We start from the raw sequence: 26,883 nt of genomic DNA on the forward strand, positions 1-26,883 counted from the left end.
ACGGAGTATGACATAACCATGTTACAAATTTTCCATGTGAAATCTCCTAACCCTAACTCTCCCATCTGTCTAGTACACGTATCAGGTTGTACGATATGTGCACAGTATCCTGGTGATACTTCTCCAACTCGCATGGTCCTACTTCCTAGAGTGTACCTATACCGGAAATATTTTCCACTGTTGGCTATCTGGCGTATAAGCTCTGTGTCTATGGGCATTCTATCGGCTCTGTATGAAAAGGTCATGGTTTGATTACTCCATGACACTTCCCAATTTCCCTGCTTTCGGGGATTGGAAATGTTAAAGCATACTAACGACCTATCCACATGATACTGGTGGAGCTTCAAACTAGGAGGACTAGAGATATTAAACCTCTTGTCCACCGGCCTCCCACCACTTAGCTCAAGTACCTCTCCTACAGTTAAAGGGAATGGTACTAGTCCTGATTTGCTATGACCTTGAGGTACTTGAGAGCACACCCAGCAGTCTGTCTGATTTAACACTTTACCCACTAAGGAGTGATAGTCACCCAATGGATGCCGGTCCATGTGGACATTAAAACTGGACTGAGATTTCTTGATGCACCCATCCTCAACTATATTGTCACAATGCCTACAGATGCAGTTCTCTTCAGCTAACAATCCTTCACAATTCCTTCTATTGTCAATGCTACCAGATCGTTTTCTGATACTCGCCTTTACTCGGTGATTATGTTGCTCTTGGAAAACTACGCCTCCATCCTGGTCATCAGAACCCATTCCAGATCCTTTCTCGACCTCCATGGTACTCTCACCGAAACAGACTGCTCTGGTCAACAGGAAAATCCGGATCACAGTCTCTTGGGGCAAGTCCATCTTATAGGAGGAAAAGGAGAAAAATAAGAAGAGGGGAGGAGAATAGGAGGGAGATGGGAACTGGAGAAAATAACAAAATGGAAAAAGAAATCTGGCTCGACAAACGCCTCCGGTCTTATTATTCTCAGCGCTCAGGTGTCGTCTCAACCTTCCCGGAACAGACACTCTAGTGATACAACCTCTACCGTCTGTTCTTTATCACGGGACCTCTCTGGGTCAGCAACCTTTTTACAATGAGACGAATGGACCCAAGTCTCTCTCTCGGCAACCTTCAATGCTGTCGTGCTGGTCAATAAGACTTGATATGGTCCTTCCCATCTGTCAATAAGGCAACCTGTCCCTCCACTAGGGGCCTTTGATACTGCTCTTACTGGTTGGGCCGTGCCCACTGTTGTTTCTGCTATGGTGGCTGCTAGAGAGAGTGCCGATATTGTTGTGGGCTCATCCTCTTGGTCACAATCCTGGGGAAAGTTTAAAACAGGGTACAGTTTGCACGAGTTAGTATTAGCATCAACAATCTTAGTTACATTATTCTTAACATCTATACAGTTACTAAGTGCATGTTTATCATACACCAGTGTGCCATTCTCTGTAACCACTTTCTCTCCCGTTATGTATGGTGGTGGTGGTGCGGTGGCTATCAGTTTCCTGATAGGGTTAGATCCAGCCACTTGAGCCAATCCTCTTTGTATTTCACCTTCCTGTTGCCATAATTGTAAATAATCATAATGTTTGATCCGTCTCTTTGCAGATTTAATGAGACATATCCTTCTCCTTAGATTTTGTAACACCTCGGGGCTAAAACTGCCTACCCGTGGGAACTTTTCCCCGTCATGCACAGTCATTCTTTCCCATTCATCGCACAAAACCTCTGTGTGTGAACCGTATTTCTCACACATGATATACCTTGCCGACCCTATTGGCCGGTTTACTAAATCAACCTGAACCAGGGTTGATCGCCCCCTACCTGAACAACTGGCCCCCATCTTTGCAGGTGTTGCTTTCACTACCTCTGACCTTCAAATCAGGGTCTTCAGCGAACCCTTACAAAAACCAAGATGTCCGGGGTAGGCCGACGGTGAAAGTTTACCGAGTACCTTCACTCACTCGCCCACGTCGAGCAATACGCCCACACACTGCCTTAGCGCTGGCGTACTCAACCTAGGGCCCCTGCAACCTGAACCTCTATTTACTGGAACGTGTGGGTGTGATCCGAAGAGCACTTACCCTTCCCAGTAAATATCAGTTGCTGGAGAATTCCTGAGTGACCAGCGAACCTCCCTTAAAATAAAAGAATGTACACAAATCACGTTAGAATGTACAAATAGCGTTTATGACCCCTCTAGCGTACGCAAATGGTACTGGGTCAAGTTACAAACTAATGCACACAATTACATGCGGTACAATCGTTCTGCACATAAGCAACTAATCTTATGTGCGGAACGACCAGTGGAATCGAAAATTGTGGCTGCTAATTCCTTCAGCCAGAGCTTAATGGCCTATATGTGTATTGCACCAACCCTCCTGGGGTTGTGCTTCTTGACTCTATCTATAGCGGACTTCCTAGTCCGCTGTACCTAGGCCTCCTGGTCTGTCTCTGGACCTCCTGGTCTGCTATACTCTAATGCTCTTTTCTCTGACGTCCTAAGTGGATGCTGGGACTCCGTAAGGACCATGGGGAATAGCGGCTCCGCAGGAGACTGGGCACAACTATAAAGAAAGCTTTAGACTACTGGTGTGCACTGGCTCCTCCCACTATGACCCTCCTCCAGACTTCAGTTAGAATCTTGTGCCCGGCTGAGCTGGATGCACACTAGGGGCTCTCCTGAGCTCCTAGAAAGAAAGTATATTTAGGTTTTTTATTTTACAGTGAGATCTGCTGGCAACAGACTCACTGCAGCGAGGGACTAAGGGGAGAAGAAGCGAACCTACCTAACTGGTGGTAGTTTGGGCTTCTTAGGCTACTGGACACCATTAGCTCCAGAGGGATCGACCGCAGGACCCGACCTTGGTGTTCATTCCCGGAGCCGCGCCGCAGGCCCCCTTACAGAGCCAGAAGCAAGAAGTGTTCCGGAAAATCGGCGGCAGAAGACTTCAGTCTTCAACAAGGTAGCGCACAACACTGCAGCTGTGCGCCATTGCTCCTCATGCACACCTCACACTCCGGTCACTGATGGGTGCAGGGCGCTGGGGGGGGGGCGCCCTGAGGGCAACATAAGACACCTTGGCTGGCAATTCTGCATCATATATAGTCCTAGAGGCTATATAGATGTAAAAATACCCCTGCCAGAATTCCAGAAAAAGCGGGAGAAGTCCGCCGGAAAAGGGGCGCGGCCATCTCCCTCAGCACACTGGCGCCATTTTTCCCTCACAGCTCCGCTGGAAGGAAGCTCCCTGGCTCTCCCCTGCAGTCTGCAAGCTACAGAAGGGTAAAAAAGAGAGGGGGGGCACTAAATTTAGGCGCAGTGTATATATATATATATATATATATATATAAAAAGCAGCTATAAGGGAAAACACTCATTTATAGTGGGATCCCTGTGTTATATAGCGCTCTGGTGTGTGCTGGCATACTCTCTCTCTGTCTCCCCAAAGGGCTTTGTTGTCAGAGCATTCCCTGTGTGTATGCGGTGTGTCGGTACGGCTGTGTCGACATGTTTGATGAGGATGCTTATGTGGAGGCGGAGCAGATGCCTGTAAATGTGATGTCACCCCCTGCGGGGTCGACACCTGAGTGGATGGTGCTGTGGAAGGAATTACGCGACAGTGTCGACTCCTTGCATAAAAGGTTTGACGACATACCAAATGTGGGACAGCCGGCTTCTCAGCCTGTGCCTGCCCAGGCGTCTCAAAAGCCATCAGGGGCTCTAAAACGCCCGCTTCCTCAGATGGCAGACACAGATGTCGACACGGATACTGACTCCAGTGTCGACGACGATGAGACTAATGTAACTTCCAGTAGGGCCACACGTTACATGATTGAGGCAATGAAAAATGTGTTGCACATTTCTGATGTTACCCCCGGTACCACAAAAAAGGGTATTATGTTTGGAGAGAAAAAACTACCAGTAGCTTTTCCTTCATCTGAGGAGTTAAATGAAGTGTGTGAAGAAGCGTGGGCTTCCCCTGATAAGAAACTGGTAATTTCTAAGAGGTTACTAATGGCGTACCCTTTCCCGCTAGAGGATAGGGCACGTTGGGAAACATCCCCTAGAGTGAATAAAGCGCTCACACGCTTATCAAAGAAGGTGGCACTACCGTCTCCGGATACGGCCGCCCTGAAGGAATCTGCTGATAGAAAGCAGGAGGCTATCCTGAAGTCTATATATACACACACAGGTGTTATACTGAGACCAGCTATTGCTTCAGCATGGATGTGCAGTGCTGCAGCTGCATGGTCAGATTCCCTGTCGGAAAATATTGATACCCTAGACAGGGACACTATATTGCTAACCGTAGAGCATATTAAAGACGCACTTTTATACATGAGGGATGCACAGAGGGATATTTGCCGACTGGCATCCAAAATTAGTGCAATGTCCATTTCTGCCAGGAGAGGGTTATGGACTCGGCAGTGGACAGGAGATGCAGATTCCAAAAGGCACATGGAAGTTCTGCCTTATAAGGGTGAGGAGTTGTTCGGGGATGGTCTCTCGGACCTCGTTTCCACAGCAACAGCTGGGAAGTCTACCTTTTTACCCCATGTTCCCTCACAGCCAAAGAAAGCACCGTATTATCAGGTACAGTCCTTTCGGCCCAATAGGGGCAAGCGGGTTAAGGGCGCGTCCTTTCTGCCCAGAGGCAGAGGTAGGGGAAAAAAGCTGCAGCATACAGCCAGTTCCCAGGAGCAAAAGTCCTCCCCCGCTTCCTCTAAGTCCACAGCATGACGCTGGGGCTCCACAGGCGGAGCCAGGTACGGTGGGGGCCCGTCTCAAATATTTCAGCAATCAGTGGGCTCGCTCACAGGTGGATCCCTGGATCTTTCAAATAGTATCTCAGGGGTACAAGCTGGAATTCGAGATGTCTCCCCCCCGCCGTTTCCTCAAATCTGCCTTACCAACCACTCCCTCAGGCAGGGAGGCAGTGTTACAGGCAATTCACAAGCTGTATTCACAACAGGTGATAGTAAAGGTACCCCTACTTCAACAAGGACGGGGTTACTATTCCACAATGTTTGTGGTACCGAAACCGGACGGTTCGGTGAGACCCATTTTAAATTTGAAATCCTTGAACACATATATAAAAAAATTCAAGTTCAAGATGGAATCGCTCAGGGCGGTTATTGCAAGCCTGGACGAGGGGGATTACATGGTATCACTGGACATCAAGGATGCTTACCTGCATGTCCCCATTTACCATCCTCACCAGGAGTACTTCAGATTTGTGGTACAGGATTGTCATTACCAATTCCAGACGTTGCCGTTCGGTCTATCCACGGCTCCGAGGGTCTTTACCAAGGTAATGGCCGAAATGATGATACTCCTTCGAAAGAAGGGAGTTTTAATTATCCCGTACTTGGACGATCTCCTGATAAAGGCGAGGTCCAGGGAGCAGTTGTTGGTCGGGGTAGCACTATCTCGGGAGGTGCTACAACAGCACGGCTGGATTCTAAACATTCCAAAGTCACAGCTGGTTCCTACGACACGTCTACTGTTCCTGGGGATGCTACTGGACACAGAACAGAAAAAAGTGTTTCTCCCGGAGGAGAAGGCCAAGGAGCTGTCATCTCTAGTCAGAGGCCTCCTAAAACCAAAACAGGTGTCGGCGCATCACTTCACGCGGATCCTGGGAAAGATGGTAGCTTCCTACGAAGCGATTCCATTCGGCAGGTTTCATGCAAGAACCTTTCAGTGGGACCTGTTGGACAAGTGGTCCGGATCGCATCTTCAGATGCATCGGCTGATAACCCTGTCTCCAAGGACAAGGGTGTCTCTGCTGTGGTGGCTGCAGAGTGCTCATCTTCAAGAGGGCCGCAGATTCGGCATACAGGACTGGGTCCTGGTGACCACGGATGCCAGCCTTCGAGGCTGGGGTGCAGTCACACAGGGAAGAAACTTCCAAGGACTATGGTCAAGTCAGGAGACTTCCCTGCACATAAATATTCTGGAACTAAGGGCCATTTACAATGCCCTAAGTCAGGCAAAACCCCTGCTTCAAAACCAGCCGGTACTGATCCAGTCAGACAACATCACGGCGGTCGCCCATGTAAACCGACAGGGCGGCACGAGAAGCAGGACGGCAATGGCAGAAGCCACAAGGATTCTCCGATGGGCGGAAAATCACATGTTAGCACTGTCAGCAGTGTTCATTCCGGGAGTGGACAACTGGGAAGCAGACTTCCTCAGCAGGCACGACCTCCACCCGGGAGAGTGGGGACTTCATCCAGAAGTCTTTCAAATGATTGTAAACCGTTGGGAAAGGCCACAGGTGGACATGATGGCGTCCCGCCTAAACAAAAAGCTAGAAAAGTATTGCGCCAGGTCAAGAGACCCACAGGCGATAGCTGTGGACGCTCTAGTGACACCGTGGGTGTACCGGTCGGTTTATGTGTTCCCTCCTCTTCCTCTCATACCAAAGGTACTCAGGATAATAAGGAGAAGAGAAGTAAGAACTATACTCATTGTTCCGGATTGGCCAAGAAGAGCTTGGTACCCGGAACTTCAAGAAATGATCTCAGAGGACCCATGGCCTCTACCGCTCAGACAAGACCTGCTGCAGCAGGGGCCCTGTCTGTTCCAAGACTTACCGCGGCTGCGTTTGACGGCATGGCGGTTGAACACCGGAACCTGAAGGAAAAGGGCATTCCGGAGGAAGTCATTCCTACGCTGATTAAAGCTAGGAAAGAAGTAACCGCAAACCATTATCACCGCATATGGCGAAAATATGTTGCGTGGTGTGAGGCCAGGAAGGCCCCAACGGAGGAATTTCAGCTGGGCCGTTTCCTGCACTTCCTACAGTCAGGAGTGACTATGGGCCTTAAATTGGGTTCCATTAAGGTCCAGATTTCGGCTCTATCGATTTTCTTCCAGAGAGAACTGGCTTCACTACCTGAAGTTCAGACTTTTGTTAAGGGAGTGCTGCATATTCAGCCCCCTTTTGTGCCTCCAGTGGCACCTTGGGATCTCAACGTGGTGTTGGATTTCCTAAAGTCACATTGGTTTGAGCCACTGAAAACCGTGGATTTGAAATATCTCACGTGGAAAGTGGTCATGTTGTTGGCCTTGGCTTCGGCCAGGCGTGTGTTAGAATTGGCGGCTTTGTCATGTAAAAGCCCTTATCTGATTTTCCATATGGATATGGCAGAATTGAGGACTCGTCCCCAGTTTCTCCCTAAAGTGGTATCAGCTTTTCATCTGAACCAACCTATCGTGGTGCCTGCGGCTACAAAAGACTTGGAGGCTTCCAAGTTGTTGGACGTAGTCATGGCCCTGAAAATCTATGTTTCCAGGACAGCTGGAGTCAGAAAGACTGACTCGCTCTTTATCCTGTATGCGCCCAACAAGTTGGGTGCACCTGCTTCAAAGCAGTCTATTGCTCGCTGGATCTGTAGTACGATTCAGCTTGCACATTCTGCGGCTGGACTGCCGCATCCTAAATCAGTGAAAGCCCATTCCACGAGGAAGGTGGGCTCTTCTTGGGCGGCTGCCCGAGGGGTCTCGGCTCTTCAACTTTGCCGAGCAGCTACTTGGTCGGGGTCAAACACGTTTGCTAAGTTCTACAAGTTTGACACCCTGGCTGAGGAGGACCTAGAGTTTGCCCATTCGGTGCTGCAGAGTCATCCGCACTCTCCCGCCCGTTTGGGAGCTTTGGTATAATCCCCATGGTCCTTACGGAGTCCCAGCATCCACTTAGGACGTCAGAGAAAATAAGAATTTACTCACCGGTAATTCTATTTCTCGTAGTCCGTAGTGGATGCTGGGCGCCCATCCCAAGTGCGGATTGTCTGCAATACTTGTATATTGTTATTGTTTCACTAAAGGGTTATTGTTGAGCCATCTGTTGAGAGGCTCAGTTGTTATCATACTGTTAACTGGGTATTGTATCACGAGTTATACGGTGTGATTGGTGTGGCTGGTATGAGTCTTACCCGGGATTCAAAATCCTTCCTTATTGTGTCAGCTCTTCCGGGCACAGTATCCTAACTGAAGTCTGGAGGAGGGTCATAGTGGGAGGAGCCAGTGCACACCAGTAGTCTAAAGCTTTCTTTATAGTTGTGCCCAGTCTCCTGCGGAGCCGCTATTCCCCATGGTCCTTACGGAGTCCCAGCATCCACTACGGACTACGAGAAATAGAATTACCGGTGAGTAAATTCTTATTATTTTAATATGTTTAACAAGGGATGCCTCCCAAGCCACCGCGCTGTCACTTTCACGAATGTACCTCACGAGAACTCGATTTCCTGTGGTTCCACCCAAAAATGAGAAACTTATATATATATATATACACACTCTTTCACCTCATATACTCTTTACTTTCGTTTCTGCGCAGAAATCCCTTTCATTCAGTATCGCAGTCTAGTCCCGAAAGGAGTTACAACTAGAGAAGGATTATTTACGCTAAAATTTAGGACACTGAGATTGACTTGCGCTATTATCGCGTTTCTTTCGTATCGCCTACTAAAACAATACTATTGTGTGATTTGTATTACGTGGGCGTACCCATACGCTCCGTTGCGTAATATACGCTACGTGTGTAAGCCCTTGCGTCGCGTACGCTTGTCCCGCCCTTTGCTAGGGACACGTGTACACAGGCCAGACACGTCCACAGTAACACAAGTAACACGTTTCTATCAATGCAAATGATATTTAACTGTAATCATTTACTGAACACCACACAGATTTCCCTTGTATCTTAGGCAAAGCCGTGTGCGTGTTTTACAAATTACTCCCTTACGTATTAATTTTACTTTTAACTCCCAAATCTTTCTCAGCACGTTATCAATGATAAATGGCAAACAGGAAAGCGAGATGTGAAATTACACAAATGACAAATGCAGGTGTGTGCGTGTGTTGCGTACGCAATGTGTATCAAACAGGAATAAAACAGTTTTGAAAGACAATAGCGTACTGTTCTTACCTTCCGGTTCCGGATTCCACCAGCACTCCTACAGCGTAGCGATGCAGACGCTTATCTAGTCAGCACTGCCGTATCCCTCACCACCAACACGGATACGAAGGGATACGCCTTCCCGCCCTTTGCTGACAGATAAAGTCTGCTTGTGTTCGCTAGAGCGGATATGTGGAGGACGGACGAGCCGCCAATTGATAAAGCTAATTATTTATCTTATAACATTCACTATATATTGGTAAGAGACTCAGTACGCAATGGGCGTACGGGGTACCGTAAGGGTACGCACTTAGCGTAGCAGACGCTAGGCCGTGGTCGAGACGCACGAGCGGCACGTTCGCTCACGGCTTACGCTGGGTATCGAGCACGCTATAGGCAGTCCGAGTACCGTAATGCTACGCTACTAGCGTAGCGGACGCTGTGCCCACAAGAGGAACACGAGCGGCGCAGACGCTCACAGAATGACACACAGTAAATCTTGTATGCAACACAATGAAAGGCTGACCCTATACTGTAAACCTTTGGTCTTGTAATGTTAACACAATGTAACACTAATTAACCTCTATTATATAAAAGCCGCTTGAGCGATTGAGACGCTCCGAATACCCTTAGCAATGTAATGATAAACACACAATACCTTGTAAGGTTCCAAAACCTTTATCTAGATGATTTTAGTATGTAAAAGGGGAAAACAGTTACAGCTTATACACTACAGCACTAACATGAAACACCTAAACAAAATAACTGAACTTATACAATATACAACAGCGTAACAATAACAGAGAGAGAGAGTATGGCAAATACAAACAGAGAACAAGTTGGTTACAGAGCAAAACTTACACACTGGGGAATGATCGCTGCGCAGTCCTGGTACCAGCTCTCTAGTTAGTCAATGATGAAAACCGTTGTGGAGAGTAGACTGAGCTGGCCCTGGCTGGCTGTTCTTATATACACTACATACAGTACACTACAAAGGGGCCTACAATCTCATTGTTCATTGGACACAGGAATCTGTCTTCACATTATAACAAAAGGTCATAGGTTGATTCAAACAGGTGGGCTGTGACTATTTCATACTGCTCACGTGGGAGGGAATCTCAGGATTCCCGCCGCATGGATAATGAATTGCAAATACAGTAAATGTCCATAAACTTCTTATAACCATAACTATTCGCAGGAGCGATTAATCTCTTTCAAACCAACACCGGAATGTTACTAATAATATACTCTACCGTTGCATACTAAACACCACTGCCCAAAACCTGTCTGACCCTTCGTATCATGTAAAGAGGGATCTCTCTGTCCATGAACCAGTTACACTAAACAAACTTACTGATATTATTAAGGAGACCATAACCTATAAAATACACTATTTGGATTAATTATGTAACGATCGAGTTGCCCGCCAGACGCACACAAACTCTACCGTAAATGCACATACCACGCGCCTGAGCGCATGACCGTGGAGGCGCCGTCACGCAACTGCGAATATGCGCACGCACGGGAGAGAATGTGCAGCGGGCAAGCGCATGGGGTTAGTACAAGGCATGAGAATAATGATATTTTTCGACTTTGACAAACCGCCCGGCAGCTTCCCGGACGGCAGAATCGCATACAATACATCATATGCTTTCCCTTTTGCATGGGTGGTATTCATGTGACCGCCGGTCAGCTGACCGACAGTCACATGACCTCCTCCACCAGCCCGACGGGTCTCTGTCCCGATGGTCGGCATGCCGACCAACAGGGACTATTTCCACTTGTGGGTGTCCACGACACCCATAGAGTGGGAATAGAACCCGTGGCGAGCACAGGTCGCCACCGAGCCCGCAGCGTGGCGAGCGCAGCGAGCCCGCAAGGGTCTTGCTGCACTCGCCCCTCCCCGCCGGGATCCCGGCGTCGGTATGTTGCCGGGATCCCGGCGTCTGTAAGTTGACCGGCGGTCAGGAGACCGCCGGTCAGCCGTACTACACCCCTTTTGCATACAATGTATCGTATGCAATCCCAGCCATGGCTGCTGGATCCGAGACATGTATAGTGCAGTACTTCCGATCTAGGGGCTCCGATTTGATGCCCACAGGACCGCACATCGGATCAGATCGGAGGTAAAGCACATGCGATTTGCCCGTTTTCATCCGATTTATGGTCCCGAAGCGTCAGATTCGGATTAAATCGGGCAAAATCGCACTAGTGTACGGGCACCTTAAGACAGTCTGTCCACTGGCGTATCTATAATACTATACATTGAAGGGGGCCTCACCTCTTAAAACGCCCCTGAGCCTACCTGTGTCTGGACGGTGTTATTATAAAATACTAAGAGTATTTACCATGTATAATAAATTTAAATATAGATGCAAATACAAAATAAAAGCAGCAATTAAGTTCAATTAAATACAAATAGCCGTTGTCTTCCCCTTTCAAAAAAATGACAGGTGTTTTGGGGGACTGTGCGGTAAATATTTAATGACCAATAGGTACCCTACTGCACATGTGTTCCATAATCTGGCCATATAGAGCTTTGCGTGCGTATTGCAGCTGGGGACCCTAGCACTCAGGTGCATTCACATGTAAATTGACAACAGTAGGTCATCGGGATACCCCATAGGCCCGGTGTATATTTCTGTGTTGATGACAGTGACGTCAGCAGCTTTGCAGTAGAAGTAATGTACAGTAGATTATAATGTCCCTCTATGTCACCTGCCCCTGGTAATGTCAGTAAATTGTACAGTACAAAGTAAATGAGGCATAGATAGAGTCTCAGTCTGACGTCACCTTCAGTTGTGTGCTCTTTCTGATCCTTGTCTCTCTGTCCCCGGGCATTGTCCTACAGCTTGATGAGGTCCTGGGAGATCAGCCCGCTTTGAAGGAGAAGGTGTTTGCTCTGTTGAAGCAGTACGCTCAGGATAGAAAAGTGGATCGCTTGGCATATATGTTACCCATGATACTAACCGAGGAGTCTCAGCACCGTCTGTTTGACAACATCAGGTATCCTACTCTCTAGTGTGTTCTGAATGCTTCATTTCATATCAGTCATGCTATGTAATGTATCTAAGCAGAGGTTGGCTGCAAGACGATGACAGACAGTGTTTGTTACGCCTACATATTTAATTCTCAATTGCTTTAAAGAAAGGGCTAGATGGCAATATAAGTTTGGTGTGTGGGTTCCTGCCAAGTGGAAAGAGTGACCATGGACAGTCTAAAGTCAGAAATGAGGGTGAGTCCCCATATAGAGAGAATGCTGGTCCAGTGACAATGTATATGGCTCATTAGATGGTGCTAACCCATCATGGGCAGACGACACACCATGAGATTACAAAACATAGGGGCAGATTTATTAAGCTCGGTGAAGTGATAAAGTGGAAGGTGATAAAGGACCAGCCAATCAGATCCTAACTGCCATGTCACAGGCTGGGTTTGAAAAATGACAGTTAGGAGCAGACTGGCTGGTGTGTTATCACCTATCACTTCACCGAGCTTAATAAATCTGCCCCAGTGTTCCCCACAGTACCACACAGATTCCTCACCCGAAGCCCCCGCAGCTGGGTCTTTTGGTGGTCACCACTCTGTGACTTTATGCAAATGCCGCTACAGATTCCTTCCCTGGCCCATCCGCACCTCTGAATGTGCAAGGATTGAGATGCCCTCTTCCAGCGTCCCCACGCGCTGTAATTACTTATTGGTGCGTCCTCAGACACCATCATTAGTTGCCCGTTTCTCCGTCCATCCGTTTCTGCTTCCTAGGTGAGTATCTGAGTGTCTGTGTGTACCACCGACATGCCTGCTACACTCCCAGAAGATGGACCGTCTCCGTGCGTGCGCTAACACACCTCCCTGTACGTTGCATTTACGTGGACATCAAGGTATGATTCAGAGTTGTACGTATGTGCATTTGTGTGATGTAAAGCGGTGATTAATGCCCATATTTAGGATTGCACATATCTTGCCCTTGTGGCCCCTGTGAGTCAGATCAGGGCTGTTAGCAGGGAAGTGCAGTACAACAAGGGTATGTAGATGCGCACATGAGTTGCGACTTATATCTGACATGCGTCGGCGGCGAGATGTATATTTTGCAGTTCCATAAACGGAGTACAAGCATGTGAGTTATTGATGACGACTGCCGCCTCTTTGCTGCAGACGTGTCCATCCACTGGATTAAATGTTGCTGATGGCATAATATGCGTGCAGCTCTGAATACTCATGGTGGCACAACTTTGCCTTTATGAGTATACAGGTAAAGAGATGGGTCCTTAGCTGCACAAGTTTGGGGCCCCTGTGGCTGCTGTACATGGGGCCCCATTACAGTTGCATGGCTTTAATTTAGCTTCAGATCTCATTCTCATTCAGTATTTGAGCCATTGGGATCATAGAGACTTGTAACTATTCATTTATTCCTCTGTATATTGGGCCTTATTCAGACCTGATCGCTGTTGTGCGAAATCACAATGCGGTGATTATCGAATGACTGCATGTATACAGATCGTAATGCACAGGCGTGAGGCCAAACGGCAAAAAATCCTGCATCTTTTCTGATCGCTAGGCGTACGCAGGTTGATTGACAGGAAGTGGACATTTGGGGGTGGAAACTGCCTGTTTTCTGGGAGTGTCAGGAAAAACCCAGGCGTTCCCAAGCGTTTTCAGGGAGGGTGTGTGACATCGGCTCTGGCCCGATCAGCCTGTAGGACTAGGTCCTGGGCTACGCGCCGACTGGAAAAATAATTCGATGGTGAGTGAGTTGCGAACGGATTTGCAGCTAACCAGCGTTTGCAAAGCATTTTGCATGGCGTATGCAGACTTGCACAGGCAGATTTTTTTTTACTCTGTCTGGGCGGCGACTATTCGATCGCAAACCTCTGCAAATTCGCACAATAGCAATCAGCTCTGAATTAGGTCCATTGGACTGTAGCTGGTAATGACTCATTCTGTTTCACATTACGCAGCCCAAGATATACATTGTCCATCTTCTGTTTCTTTCCTTTCCCCAGAAGGTAACCTGGTAAAAGCTTGTTTTCTCCTCTCTTTCCTTGTTCTATTTCTGTCTTCTGTTGATCACGAGATTGTAATTCACAAATCCTCAAATAGCAAAAAGCTGAGAGAGGCGCTTTAGGCGCAAACAGCAGAGCAGGATCCTGTTGCTGCGGACAGTCCCAATGTCAGGCATGCTTCTGTGTCACCCTTTCCCTGCAGCATGTCTCACCCCTGTCTCTGTGTAAGGGTTACCTGTGTCTGCTCTGTACAGTGATGATACTGTGTACATTAATAAAATCAACTCTTGTTTTTTTTATTGGTTTCAGCTTACTTTTATTGTTTACTCGAGATTGCTTAGTGAGATGGGGGGAAAGGCTGCTGCTAAATCAGTGCTAAACCGGTCTGCGTAGTGTCACGTGCGCAAATTCACCCTGCGCATTCAGAACAGTGTGTGTACATTATTTACCTACGCAGAATATTGTGTAACTTGCTGATTGTATTTATGTAATTATGTTTTCATCTAGATTTGTAAACTTGTCTAAATTGTCTAATGTACTAATGTCAGTTTATTGATTTATTATATTGTTTATTGATTTATATTTATTGTTTTATTCCCTTTGTTCTGTGCAAAAGAACCCTTGTTGCACCATGTAAACGAAAGATAATAAAACATAATGAACAGTAACTTCCGCTTTCCACCCCCAAACAGAGTTGGGCTGCTGCATATACAATCAAAACAGCATTTACAAATAAATGTACAGTATGAAAAACAAATCATTAACAAAACGTATCAATGGAAGGATGTAGAACTTTTCCCTGTGTTGCCCTAAATGTTTATAATCCTTGTGACATGGATCACTTATCCCATTGTCCAGCTCTGTCTCAGACCACACGGTCAGAAGAGGAACTCTGGGCCCAATTCACAGATGTTCACGTACAGCTCCAATGTATTTTGATCTGCTCTTGCACCAGACCTGTACTGCACGTGGGCAGATCTGCGGATGTGACGATGATCGCAGTGCCCAGAAGCCGTAGTATGATTGACCGGGGGCAGGGTGGTGATGGACTGCTTTCTTAAAAAGCGGGGGCGTCGTCCTGTTTTTGAGGTTTGCCGATACAGTGTCCGCATCTTCCGACGCAGATTTACTGGCTTTGGCAGTGGAAATGAGGTGCCCATTAGGCTTACTCAGATGGCTGATGACTGCGGCCGATGGTTGCGAAGGTGGTCCGATGTTGAGATGCCTGGAGTGGGCGTCTTTTGACTTCAGGCGCCTCCTATGGCATTAGCATATTTGTGCACAGCAGCTGCAACTAAAGACTGATCCTGGTGTAAATAAAGTGTTGTTTTTTTTGTTTGTTTGGGAAAGTCAAAGAAACTGTGTGCCATTCCGCAAAGCAGGGTAAGCATCTATAAAAAGTATAAATGTGCCTTCTCCACCCCCCTTCATCTTATTTCTGTGTTCTTACCCCACAAAATAAAATCTAATTTCTGTCCTGTTCCCTACAAAGTTAAACGCACCAGCGCGCTTACTCATTACTTAGCCAATGCAAACGTCTGCTCCTACGCAAATTCTACCATCTCACTATCGAAATAAATTAACTTTGGCACAGATCTTGGCCAATCAGAACAAAGTTGCATGATGTCACCAAGGAGCATTTTGTGCCTAAATGAGAACTTTTGAGTTTATTTTATTTATTTATGAAAAACTTTTTTATATAACGTAGCAAATTCCGTTGCGCTTTACAATTGGAAACAACAATGAGAAAACAAAACTGGGTGATAACAAACAATAGAGGTAGGAAGGCATTGCTCGCAAGATTTTTCTATAGGGAAATAGGCATGGATACGCAATGATAGGCGCTATCTATTGCATAATTGTTCACCAGATTGCAAAGGTTTTTGATGGGCTGCATGATATGGTCACAGAGCAAAGATGAACCGGGGTCAGGAGGAAGGGAAAATGAAGAAAAGAGAAAATCTGTGAGGATATGTGCGGACTGTACACTGGGGATGTAATTGGATAGGAAAGCTTATGAAGGTTCTGTTATGTTAGGTTGAGTTCTTGAAAACTGCACGTTCTATTTAATTCTACTCATGGAAGTTTCTGTGTGCTGTAGCAAGGTGGGTCGCACGGCGTGGATAGATAATTTTATCCCTGGCTATACTAATAAATATTTCAGAAGATGAAGGTTCGTACAGATAAATATAGCACCGATCCAGTGAAATGGGCTCCCTTGTGGCAGTGCTATAAAAATAGAGAACGCTATCTAAACAGGGCTGTGCATTAATGCTCAGGCAGCCATTCAGCGAGCGCAGGAGAGCAGCTGGTCTCGTAGTAATCTCTGCTGTAACTTCTGAAGCAGGGATGCTGGGGAACGATCCAGGCTCCAAAGGGTTAATGCAAATGCAAGCTAAGCCTGGGAAGAAGATTTACCAGCTAATCTCTGCAAATGAATTGTAGCAGAGTGCTCCAGAGTATTATCAGCCAATGGGTGTGTCCTATCCGATCGCTGAGAAATTGTCACAAAATGATTATTATTATTAATAATAATAATAATAATAATAATAATAAATGAGACAATTCCTATACAAAGTTTTGTGCCTGCTTCATAATGGAAGAGGCTTGTGTATGAATGGCAGAATTATTGAACTTCACCTAATGGCCCTCATTCAAATGTGGCTGGAGGTGTTCTCGCTGCTGCTTACTTAGAAGCAGCAGCCATAGCACTTATATGGTAATGCAGCACGGGACCCGGCGCCACCAGCTGCATTACTGATCCGAGCTGTGTCCTAGAACGCAGTATCGGATCATTTATGACACCTTCGGCCGGCTGCGTGACCCATGGGGTCCTCCTAGCCTCTTTCCTCCCCTGCAACAGTGACGACACACTTACGTTTGGAGAAACGGAGGCCGACGCCGTCCCCTCCCCACTCCAAAACAGCGTCAGACTGTCAATCACTAACAGTCTGATGCCGTAGTGTGCAGTACAGGTCTGGCGCATGCGCAAAGTACCGAACATCTGTACTTTGCTGCATGAGCCGCAACTCCAGCCACAGGCAGGATGTTTTTTTTTTACAGCAGCAAATGTTTACAAGGCATAACTAACCAGGTTTTGCCTTGTAAACATTTGCTGCTTCTAAAAACGTAAGAGTTCGGCCATAGTGTCGGAGTTCCGGCCATCTCGCAAGCTATTACATCTGAATGTGGGCCTATGAGCATTAGTTACCAATACACTGCATGGGGGCAACCATTTTGCTGAATATCAGTACCTCATAAATATCATTATACTTCATGAATATGTGGCCTAAAGCGCCTCAGTTATGTTATTGGTTCCTTGTGAATGTCTTGTCTACCTTCTCGTGGCTATCACTTCACTTACCTGATGCTACATGTTTCATATATGCAAATACAGGTTGAGTATCCCGTATCCAAAATGCTTGGGACCAGAGGTATTTTGGATATCGGATTTTTCCGTATTTTGGAATAATTGCATACCATAATGATATATCGTGGTGATGGGAACCAAGTCTAAGCACAGAATGCTTATATGTTACATATACACCTTATACACACAGTAATCACTTTAGCCAATATTTTTTATAACTTTGTGCATTAAACAAAGTGTGTCTACATTCACACAATTCATTTATGTTTTATATACACCTTATACACACAGCCTGAAGGTCATTTAATAAAATATTTTTTATAACTTTGTGTATTAAACAAGGTTTGTGTACATTGAGCCATCAAAAAACAAAAGTTTCACTATCTCACTCTCACTCAAAAAAGTCCGTATTTCGGAATATTTCGTATTTCGGATATTTGGATATGGGATACTCAACCTGTAGTACATTATTAATGTAGAAAGTAGAAAACCAAGATGTGCAAATGCAAAAATATTGTCTACTGTAGGCCCAAGTCTATGGGATACATTTGCTAAAGCCAGGCACACACTATACAGTTATTGGGTCAATTTGCCAACAATCAGGTGATTGGCCTGTTTTATTGTGTAGTGTGTAGGCATGATCATTTTGCCCAAACACTGATAAAACGATCCAAAAACGGGCAGAAACACTCGGCTTCAATTATCCGATTGTTCAGTCTAATGATATCTGCCAAAAGGTCCCAATATCGTGCAGGTTGTGGCCATTCACATGAATTTGCCCATATTTCCTACGGTTTATCCCGATTACCTCATCCTCCTTGTGGGCGGACATATGCAAATTCATTGAGATGTGGCAGAAAATCGATAACTTATTAAAAATAAAATTGTTTAGTATATGCTGCCGATATCATGCCCTGACACAAAAAATCACCCAATGACTCGAATAGTGTGTAGGTAGCTTAAGTTATACTTTTCAAAGCCACCGATGTTTCAGTTTTAAAGTGGCAGTAATGTAAAATATAAAATTAGTTTTTGTGCAACAAGTGCGCTATTTTTGCATGCCCTTTTCCCCCCTCTAAACTTTACGCCTAATGCGCAGTGGCGTATCTATAATAGGTGCAGTGCACATGGGCCCCTAGGGTCCACAGTGACCCACACAGCACATGCTGCACCCATTTCTTCAGTACTTACCACTCCAGAGTCACGTGTCTGCTCCACAGCACTGCAAAATCACTGGGAAAATGGTGCGGCCACCATTGTCCCATGCGCAGTAGGGAAATAGCCGGGAAAATGGACATTGCATAATTTTCCTGGAGACCTGCGCATGCGCAGTAGACTCTAGCACAGTGCATGTATCTACTAGCGCTCACATAGACTGCTAGCGCTCACACAGTGGTAGAATCACTAGTGCTCACACAGTGCTAAAATAGCGCTCACACAGACTACTAGCGCGCACACAGGGCTAGAATCACTAGTGATCACACAGACTACTAGTGCTCACTCAATGCTAGAATCTAATAGAGCTCACACAGACTACTATCACTCACACAGTGCTAGAATCACTAGCGCTCACACAGACTACTAGTGTTCACACAGTGCTAGAATCACTAGTGTTCACACAGACTACTAGCATTCACACAGTGCTAGAATCTACTAGCGCTCACACAGACTGCTAGTGCTCACACAGTGCTAGAATCAGTAGTGCTCACACAGACTACTATCGCTCACACAGTGCTAGAATCACTAACGCTCACACAGACTACTATCGCTCACACAGTCCTAGAAGCACTACTGCTCACACAGACTACTAGTGCTCACACAGTGCTAGAATCTACTAGTGTTCACACAGACTACTATCGCTCACACAGTGCTAGAATCACTAACGCTCACACAGACTACTATCGCTTACACAGTCCTAGAAGCACTACTGCTCACACGGACTACTAGTGCTCACTCAATGCTAAAATCTAATAGAGCTCACACAGACTACTATCGCTCACACAGTCCTAGAAGCACTACTGCTCACACAGACTACTAGTGCTCACACAGTGCTAGAATCTACTAGTGTTCACACAGACTACTATCGCTCACACAGTGCTAGAATCACTAACGCTCACACAGACTACTATCGCTTACACAGTCCTAGAAGCACTACTGCTCACACGGACTACTAGTGCTCACTCAATGCTAAAATCTAATAGAGCTCACACAGACTACTATCGCTCACACAGTCCTAGAAGCACTACTGCTCACACGGACTACTAGTGCTCACTCAATGCTAGAATCTAATAGAGCTCACACAGACTACTATCACTCACACAGTGCTAGAATCACTAGCGCTCACACAGACTACTAGTGTTCACACAGTGCTAGAATCACTAGTGTTCACACAGACTACTAGCATTCACACAGTGCTAGAATCTACTAGCGCTCACACAGACTGCTAGTGCTCACACAGTGCTAGAATCAGTAGTGCTCACACAGACTACTATCGCTCACACAGTGCTAGAATCACTAACGCTCACACAGACTACTATCGCTCACACAGTCCTAGAAGCACTACTGCTCACACAGACTACTAGTGCTCACACAGTGCTAGAATCTACTAGTGTTCACACAGACTACTATCGCTCACACAGTGCTAGAATCACTAACGCTCACACAGACTACTATCGCTCACACAGTCCTAGAAGCACTACTGCTCACACGGACTACTAGTGCTCACTCAATGCTAGAATCTAATAGAGCTCACACAGACTACTATCACTCACACAGTGCTAGAATCACTAGCGCTCACACAGACTACTAGTGTTCACACAGTGCTAGAATCACTAGTGTTCACACAGACTACTAGCATTCACACAGTGCTAGAATCTACTAGCGCTCACACAGACTGCTAGTGCTCACACAGTGCTAGAATCAGTAGTGCTCACACAGACTACTATCGCTCACACAGTGCTAGAATCACTAACGCTCACACAGACTACTATCGCTCACACAGTCCTAGAAGCACTACTGCTCACACAGACTACTAGTGCTCACACAGTGCTAGAATCTACTAGTGTTCACACAGACTACTATCGCTCACACAGTGCTAGAATCACTAACGCTCACACAGACTACTATCGCTCACACAGTCCTAGAAGCACTACTGCTCACACAGACTACTAGTGCTCACACAGTGCTAGAATCTACTAGTGTTCACACAGACTACTATCGCTCACACAGTGCTAGAATCACTAACGCTCACACAGACTACTATCGCTCACACAGTCCTAGAAGCACTACTGCTCACACAGACTACTAGTGCTCGCACAGTGCTAGAATCACTAGTGTTCACACAGACTACTAGCATTCACACAGTGCTAGAATCTACTAGCGCTAACACAGACTGCTAGTGCTCACACAGTGCTAGAATCAGTAGTGCTCACACAGACTACTATCGCTCACACAGTGCTAGAATCACTAACGCTCACACAGACTACTATCGCTCACACAGTCCTAGAAGCACTACTGCTCACACAGACTACTAGTGCTCACTCAATGCTAGAATCTAATAGAGCTCACACAGACTACTATCACTCACACAGTGCTAGAATCACTAGCGCTCACACAGACTACTAGTGTTCACACAGTGCTAGAATCACTAGTGTTCACACAGACTACTAGCATTCACACAGTGCTAGAATCTACTAGCGCTCACACAGACTGCTAGTGCTCACACAGTGCTAGAATCAGTAGTGCTCACACAGACTACTATCGCTCACACAGTGCTAGAATCACTAGCGCTCACACAGATTACTATCGCTCACACAGTCCTAGAAGCGCTACTGCTCACACAGACTACTAGCGTTCACACAGTGCTAGAATCTACTGGTGCTCACACAGACTGCTAGTGTTCACACAGTGCTAGAATCACTAGTGTTCACACAGACTACTATCGCTCACATAGTGCTAGAATCTACTAGCGCTCACATAGTGCTAGAATCTACTAGCGCTCACACAGACTACTATCGCTCACACAGTCCTAGAAGCACTACTACTCACACATACTACTAGCGCTCACACAGTCCTAGAATCACTAGTGCTCACACAGACTACTAGTGCTCACTCAATGCTAGAATCTAATAGAGCTCACACAGACTACTAGCGTTCACACAGTGCTAGAATCTACTGGCGCTCACACAGACTGCTAGTGTTCACACAGTGCTAGAATCACTAGTGTTCACACAGACTACTATCGCTCACATAGTGCTAGAATCTACTAGCGCTCACACAGACTACTGTCGCTCACACAGTCCTAGAAGCACTACTGCTCACACAGACTACTAGCGCTCACACAGGGTTAGAATCACTAGTGATCACACAGACTACTAGTGCTCACTCAATGCTAGAATCTAATAGAGCTCACACAGACTACTATCACTCACACAGTGCTAAAATCACTAGCACTCACACAGACTACTAGTGTTCACACAGTGCTAGAATCACTAGTGTTCACACAGACTACTAGCATTCACACAGTGCTAGAATCAACTAGCGCTCACACAGACTACTAGTGCTCACACAGTGCTAGAATCAGTAGTGCTCACACAGACTACCGTCGCTCACACAGTGCTAGAATCACTAGTGCTCACACAGACTACTATCGCTCACACAGTGCTAGAATCACTAGTGCTCACACATACTACTAGCGCTCACACAGTCCTAGAATCACTAGTGCTCACACAGACTACTAGCGTTCACACAGTCCTAGAAGCACTACTGCTCACACAGACTACTAGCGCTCACACAGGGCTAGAATCACTAGTGATCACACAGACTACTAGTGCTCACTCAATGCTAGAATCTAATAGAGCTCACACAGACTACTATCGCTCACATAGTGCTAGAATCTACTAGCGCTCACACAGACTACTATCGCTCACACAGTCCTAGAAGCACTACTGCTCACACAGACTACTAGCGCTCACACAGTGCTAGAATCTACTGGTGCTCACACAGACTGCTAGTGCTCACACAGTGCTAGAATCACTAGTGTTCACACAGACTACTATCGCTCACATAGTGCTAGAGTCTACTAGCGCTCACACAGACTACTATCGCTCACACAGTCCTAGAAGCACTACTGCTCACACAGACTACTAGCGCTCACACAGGGCTAGAATCACTAGTGATCACACAGACTACTAGTGCTCACTCAATGCTAGAATCTAATAGAGCTCACACAGACTACTATCACTCACACAGTGCTAGAATCACTAGCACTCACACAGACTACTAGTGTTCACACAGTGCTAGAATCACTAGTGTTCACACAGACTACTAGCATTCACACAGTGCTAGAATCTACTGGCGCTCACACAGACTGCTAGTGCTCACACAGTGCTAGAATCAGTAGTGCTCACACAGACTACCATCGCTCACACAGTGCTAGAATCACTAGTGCTCACACAGACTACTATCGCTCACACAGTGCTAGAATCACTAGTGCTCACACATACTACTAGCGCTCACACAGTCCTAGAATCACTAGTGCTCACACAGACTACTAGCGTTCACACAGTGCTAAAATCTACTGGCGCTCACACAGACTGCTAGTGCTCACACAGTGCTAGAATCAGTAGTGCTCACACAGACTACTATCGCTCACACAGTGCTAGAATCACTAACGCTCACACAGACTACTATCACTCACACAGTCCTAGAAGCACTACTGCTCACACAGACTACTAGTGCTCACTCAATGCTAGAATCTAATAGAGCTCACACAGACTACTATCACTCACACAGTGCTAGAATCACTAGCGCTCACACAGACTACTAGTGTTCACACAGTGCTAGAATCACTAGTGTTCACACAGACTACTAGCATTCACACAGTGCTAGAATCTACTAGCGCTCACACAGACTGCTAGTGCTCACACAGTGCTAGAATCAGTAGTGCTCACACAGACTACTATCGCTCACACAGTGCTAGAATCACTAACGCTCACACAGACTACTATCGCTCACACAGTCCTAGAAGCGCTACTGCTCACACAGACTACTAGCGTTCACACAGTGCTAGAATCTACTGGTGCTCACACAGACTGCTAGTGTTCACACAGTGCTAGAATCACTAGTGTTCACACAGACTACTATCGCTCACATAGTGCTAGAATCTACTAGCGCTCACATAGTGCTAGAATCTACTAGCGCTCACACAGACTACTATCGCTCACACAGTCCTAGAAGCACTACTACTCACACATACTACTAGCGCTCACACAGTCCTAGAATCACTAGTGCTCACACAGACTACTAGTGCTCACTCAATGCTAGAATCTAATAGAGCTCACACAGACTACTATCGCTCACACAGTCCTAGAAGCACTACTGCTCACACAGACTACTAGCGTTCACACAGTGCTAGAATCTACTGGCGCTCACACAGACTGCTAGTGTTCACACAGTGCTAGAATCACTAGTGTTCACACAGACTACTATCGCTCACATAGTGCTAGAATCTACTAGCGCTCACACAGACTACTATCGCTCACACAGTCCTAGAAGCACTACTGCTCACACAGACTACTAGCGCTCACACAGGGTTAGAATCACTAGTGATCACACAGACTACTAGTGCTCACTCAATGCTAGAATCTAATAGAGCTCACACAGACTACTATCACTCACACAGTGCTAAAATCACTAGCACTCACACAGACTACTAGTGTTCACACAGTGCTAGAATCACTAGTGTTCACACAGACTACTAGCATTCACACAGTGCTAGAATCAACTAGCGCTCACACAGACTACTAGCATTCACACAGTGCTAGAATCAGTAGTGCTCACACAGACTACCGTCGCTCACACAGTGCTAGAATCACTAGTGCTCACACAGACTACTATCGCTCACACAGTGCTAGAATCACTAGTGCTCACACATACTACTAGCGCTCACACAGTCCTAGAATCACTAGTGCTCACACAGACTACTAGCGTTCACACAGTGCTAAAATCTACTGGCGCTCACACAGACTGCTAGTGTTCACACAGTGCTAGAATCACTAGTGTTCACACAGACTACTATCGCTCACATAGTGCTAGAATCTACTAGCGCTCACACAGACTACTATCGCTCACACAGTCCTAGAAGCACTACTGCTCACACAGACTACTAGCGCTCACACAGGGCTAGAATCACTAGTGTTTACACAGTGCTAGAATCACTAACGCTCACACAGACTACTATCGCTCACACAGTCCTAGAAGCACTACTGCTCACACAGACTACTAGCGTTCACACAGTGCTAGAATCTACTGGCGCTCACACAGACTGCTAGTGTTCACACAGTGCTAGAATCACTAGTGTTCACACAGACTACTATCGCTCACATAGTGCTAGAATCTACTAGCGCTCACACAGACTACTATCGCTCACACAGTCCTAGAAGCACTACTGCTCACACAGACTACTAGCGCTCACACAGTGCTAGAATCTACTGGCGCTCACACAGACTGCTAGTGCTCACACAGTGCTAGAATCACTAGTGTTCACACAGACTACTATCGCTCACATAGTGCTAGAGTCTACTAGCGCTCACACAGACTACTATCGCTCACACAGTCCTAGAAGCACTACTGCTCACACAGACTACTAGCGCTCACACAGGGCTAGAATCACTAGTGATCACACAGACTACTAGTGCTCACTCAATGCTAGAATCTAATAGAGCTCACACAGACTACTATCACTCACACAGTGCTAGAATCACTAGCACTCACACAGACTACTAGTGTTCACACAGTGCTAGAATCACTAGTGTTCACACAGACTACTAGCATTCACACAGTGCTAGAATCTACTGGCGCTCACACAGACTGCTAGTGCTCACACAGTGCTAGAATCAGTAGTGCTCACACAGACTACTATCGCTCACACAGTGCTAGAATCACTAGTGCTCACACAGACTACTATCGCTCACACAGTGCTCGAATCACTAGTGCTCACACATACTACTAGCGCTCACACAGTCCTAGAATCACTAGTGCTCACACAGACTACTAGCGTTCACACAGTGCTAAAATCCACTGGCGCTCACACAGACTGCTAGTGCTCACACAGTGCTAAAATCAGTAGTGTTCACACAGACTACTATCGCTCACACAGTGCTAGAATCACTAGCACTCACACAGACTACTATCACTCACACAGTCCTAGAATCACTAGTGCTCACACAGACTACTACTGCTCACTCAATGCTAGAATCTACTAGCGCTCCCACAGACTACTAGTGCTCACACAGTGCTAGACTCTACTGGCGCTCACACAGACCACTAGTGCTCACACAGTGCTAAAATATAGTAGTGCTCACACAGACTACTAGCGCTCACACAGTGCTACAGTCACCAGTACTCACACAGTGTGCTATCGCTCACACAGACTACTAGTGCTCACACAGTACTAGAATCACTAGTGCTCTCACAGACTGCTATCGCTCAAACAGTGCTAGAATCACTAGTGGTCACACATACTACTATCGCTGGTGTAATGTGTGAGAGGAGCTGCTGGTGTAATATATTGCGGCACTGCTGCTGGAATCGTGTACAGTTGCTTGTGTAATGCGGCAGTTACAGGGGTGAGAGAAAGATGTCCGTAACTGCTTCCGCATGGGAAACATGAGTATATTCGTCTATATGCAAGTTGTGTGCATCTCTGTGGCCATGCTGCCTCTATCGTTAATGCTTCCTTGTTGCCATAATCTATCCTATCCCTGGTACCAATCCCTGATACTGACAGCAGGCGTTACTACATGTTCCCTGAACATCCCGCTATTCCATCCGCGCGGCCTCTCTGACCTATTTCTACATTCGTGTGCACCGTCACTACCCAGCTACACTCCATAGGCCATACTTAAAGATGCACCTGAGTTGCTTACGTCTCAGCGTTGTCCATAATATGATTAGCGCTATATAAATAACGTATAATAATAAGTATGCCAAAGTCTACGCGTTCTTATGTATTACAGGTAAAAAAAACAGGCTTTCTCTCACTAATAACTAAATGTATATTGCGACGGGTATGGGACTCCAGGTCGACCCTAAAATGGTCAACACACCATAGGTCGACACCAATTTGTCGACACACCTGAAATATGTCGACATGGAAAAAGGTCGACATGAGTTTGTTATGTGTTTTTGGTGTCGTTTTTTTCGTAGAGTGAACGGGAACCCCAATTAGGTGTCTGGACGGAACCGAAACGGGTGTCGGGCCACTGCTCTGCAGGGTGACTGGTTAAACTGTTTTTGATTAAATCCCCCTGACATATACATTTGGATAAGTGTTCCAGTGTATTCTTAATGTATACATCATGTCATACCTCCCTATTTGATATTTTTACATGTGTCATACCAGGGATGTTTTATATTTCACTGGATGATATAATTTTTTTTAATGCATATCTCAAAATGAATCACAGATTGACGACTAACATTGTCTAGCTAACCCCCCACACTGGAGACTGTTTAATTAAGTCTCCAGCATTAACAATGAGCAAAAACCAAAGCAGGAACGATTTACAGGGAGTAGATCTTGCCGTTCCCTGTGGGAATTCACTGACAG

The 26,883-nt window shown here is 46.2% G+C and overlaps 1 protein-coding gene across 7 annotated transcripts in view; it reads left to right on the top strand.

The window, feature by feature from the left end:
* Positions 1-26,883, top strand: part of GRID2IP (Grid2 interacting protein) — a 316,826-nt gene that overhangs the window by 125,939 nt on the left and 164,004 nt on the right. For 6 of the 7 annotated variants that reach the window (XM_063934719.1, XM_063934722.1, XM_063934721.1 and 3 more), the window contains one exon: positions 11,752-11,906. The exons of the other annotated variant lie outside the window; for it this stretch is intronic. In XM_063934719.1, coding sequence (XP_063790789.1) covers positions 11,752-11,906 — 155 coding nt within the window. The remainder of the gene's footprint in view (positions 1-11,751; positions 11,907-26,883) is intronic. 7 annotated transcript variants of the gene reach the window in all.

This window comes from Pseudophryne corroboree, chromosome 7 (assembly GCF_028390025.1).
Source record: "Pseudophryne corroboree isolate aPseCor3 chromosome 7, aPseCor3.hap2, whole genome shotgun sequence".
NCBI classification, from domain to species: domain Eukaryota; kingdom Metazoa; phylum Chordata; class Amphibia; order Anura; family Myobatrachidae; genus Pseudophryne; species Pseudophryne corroboree.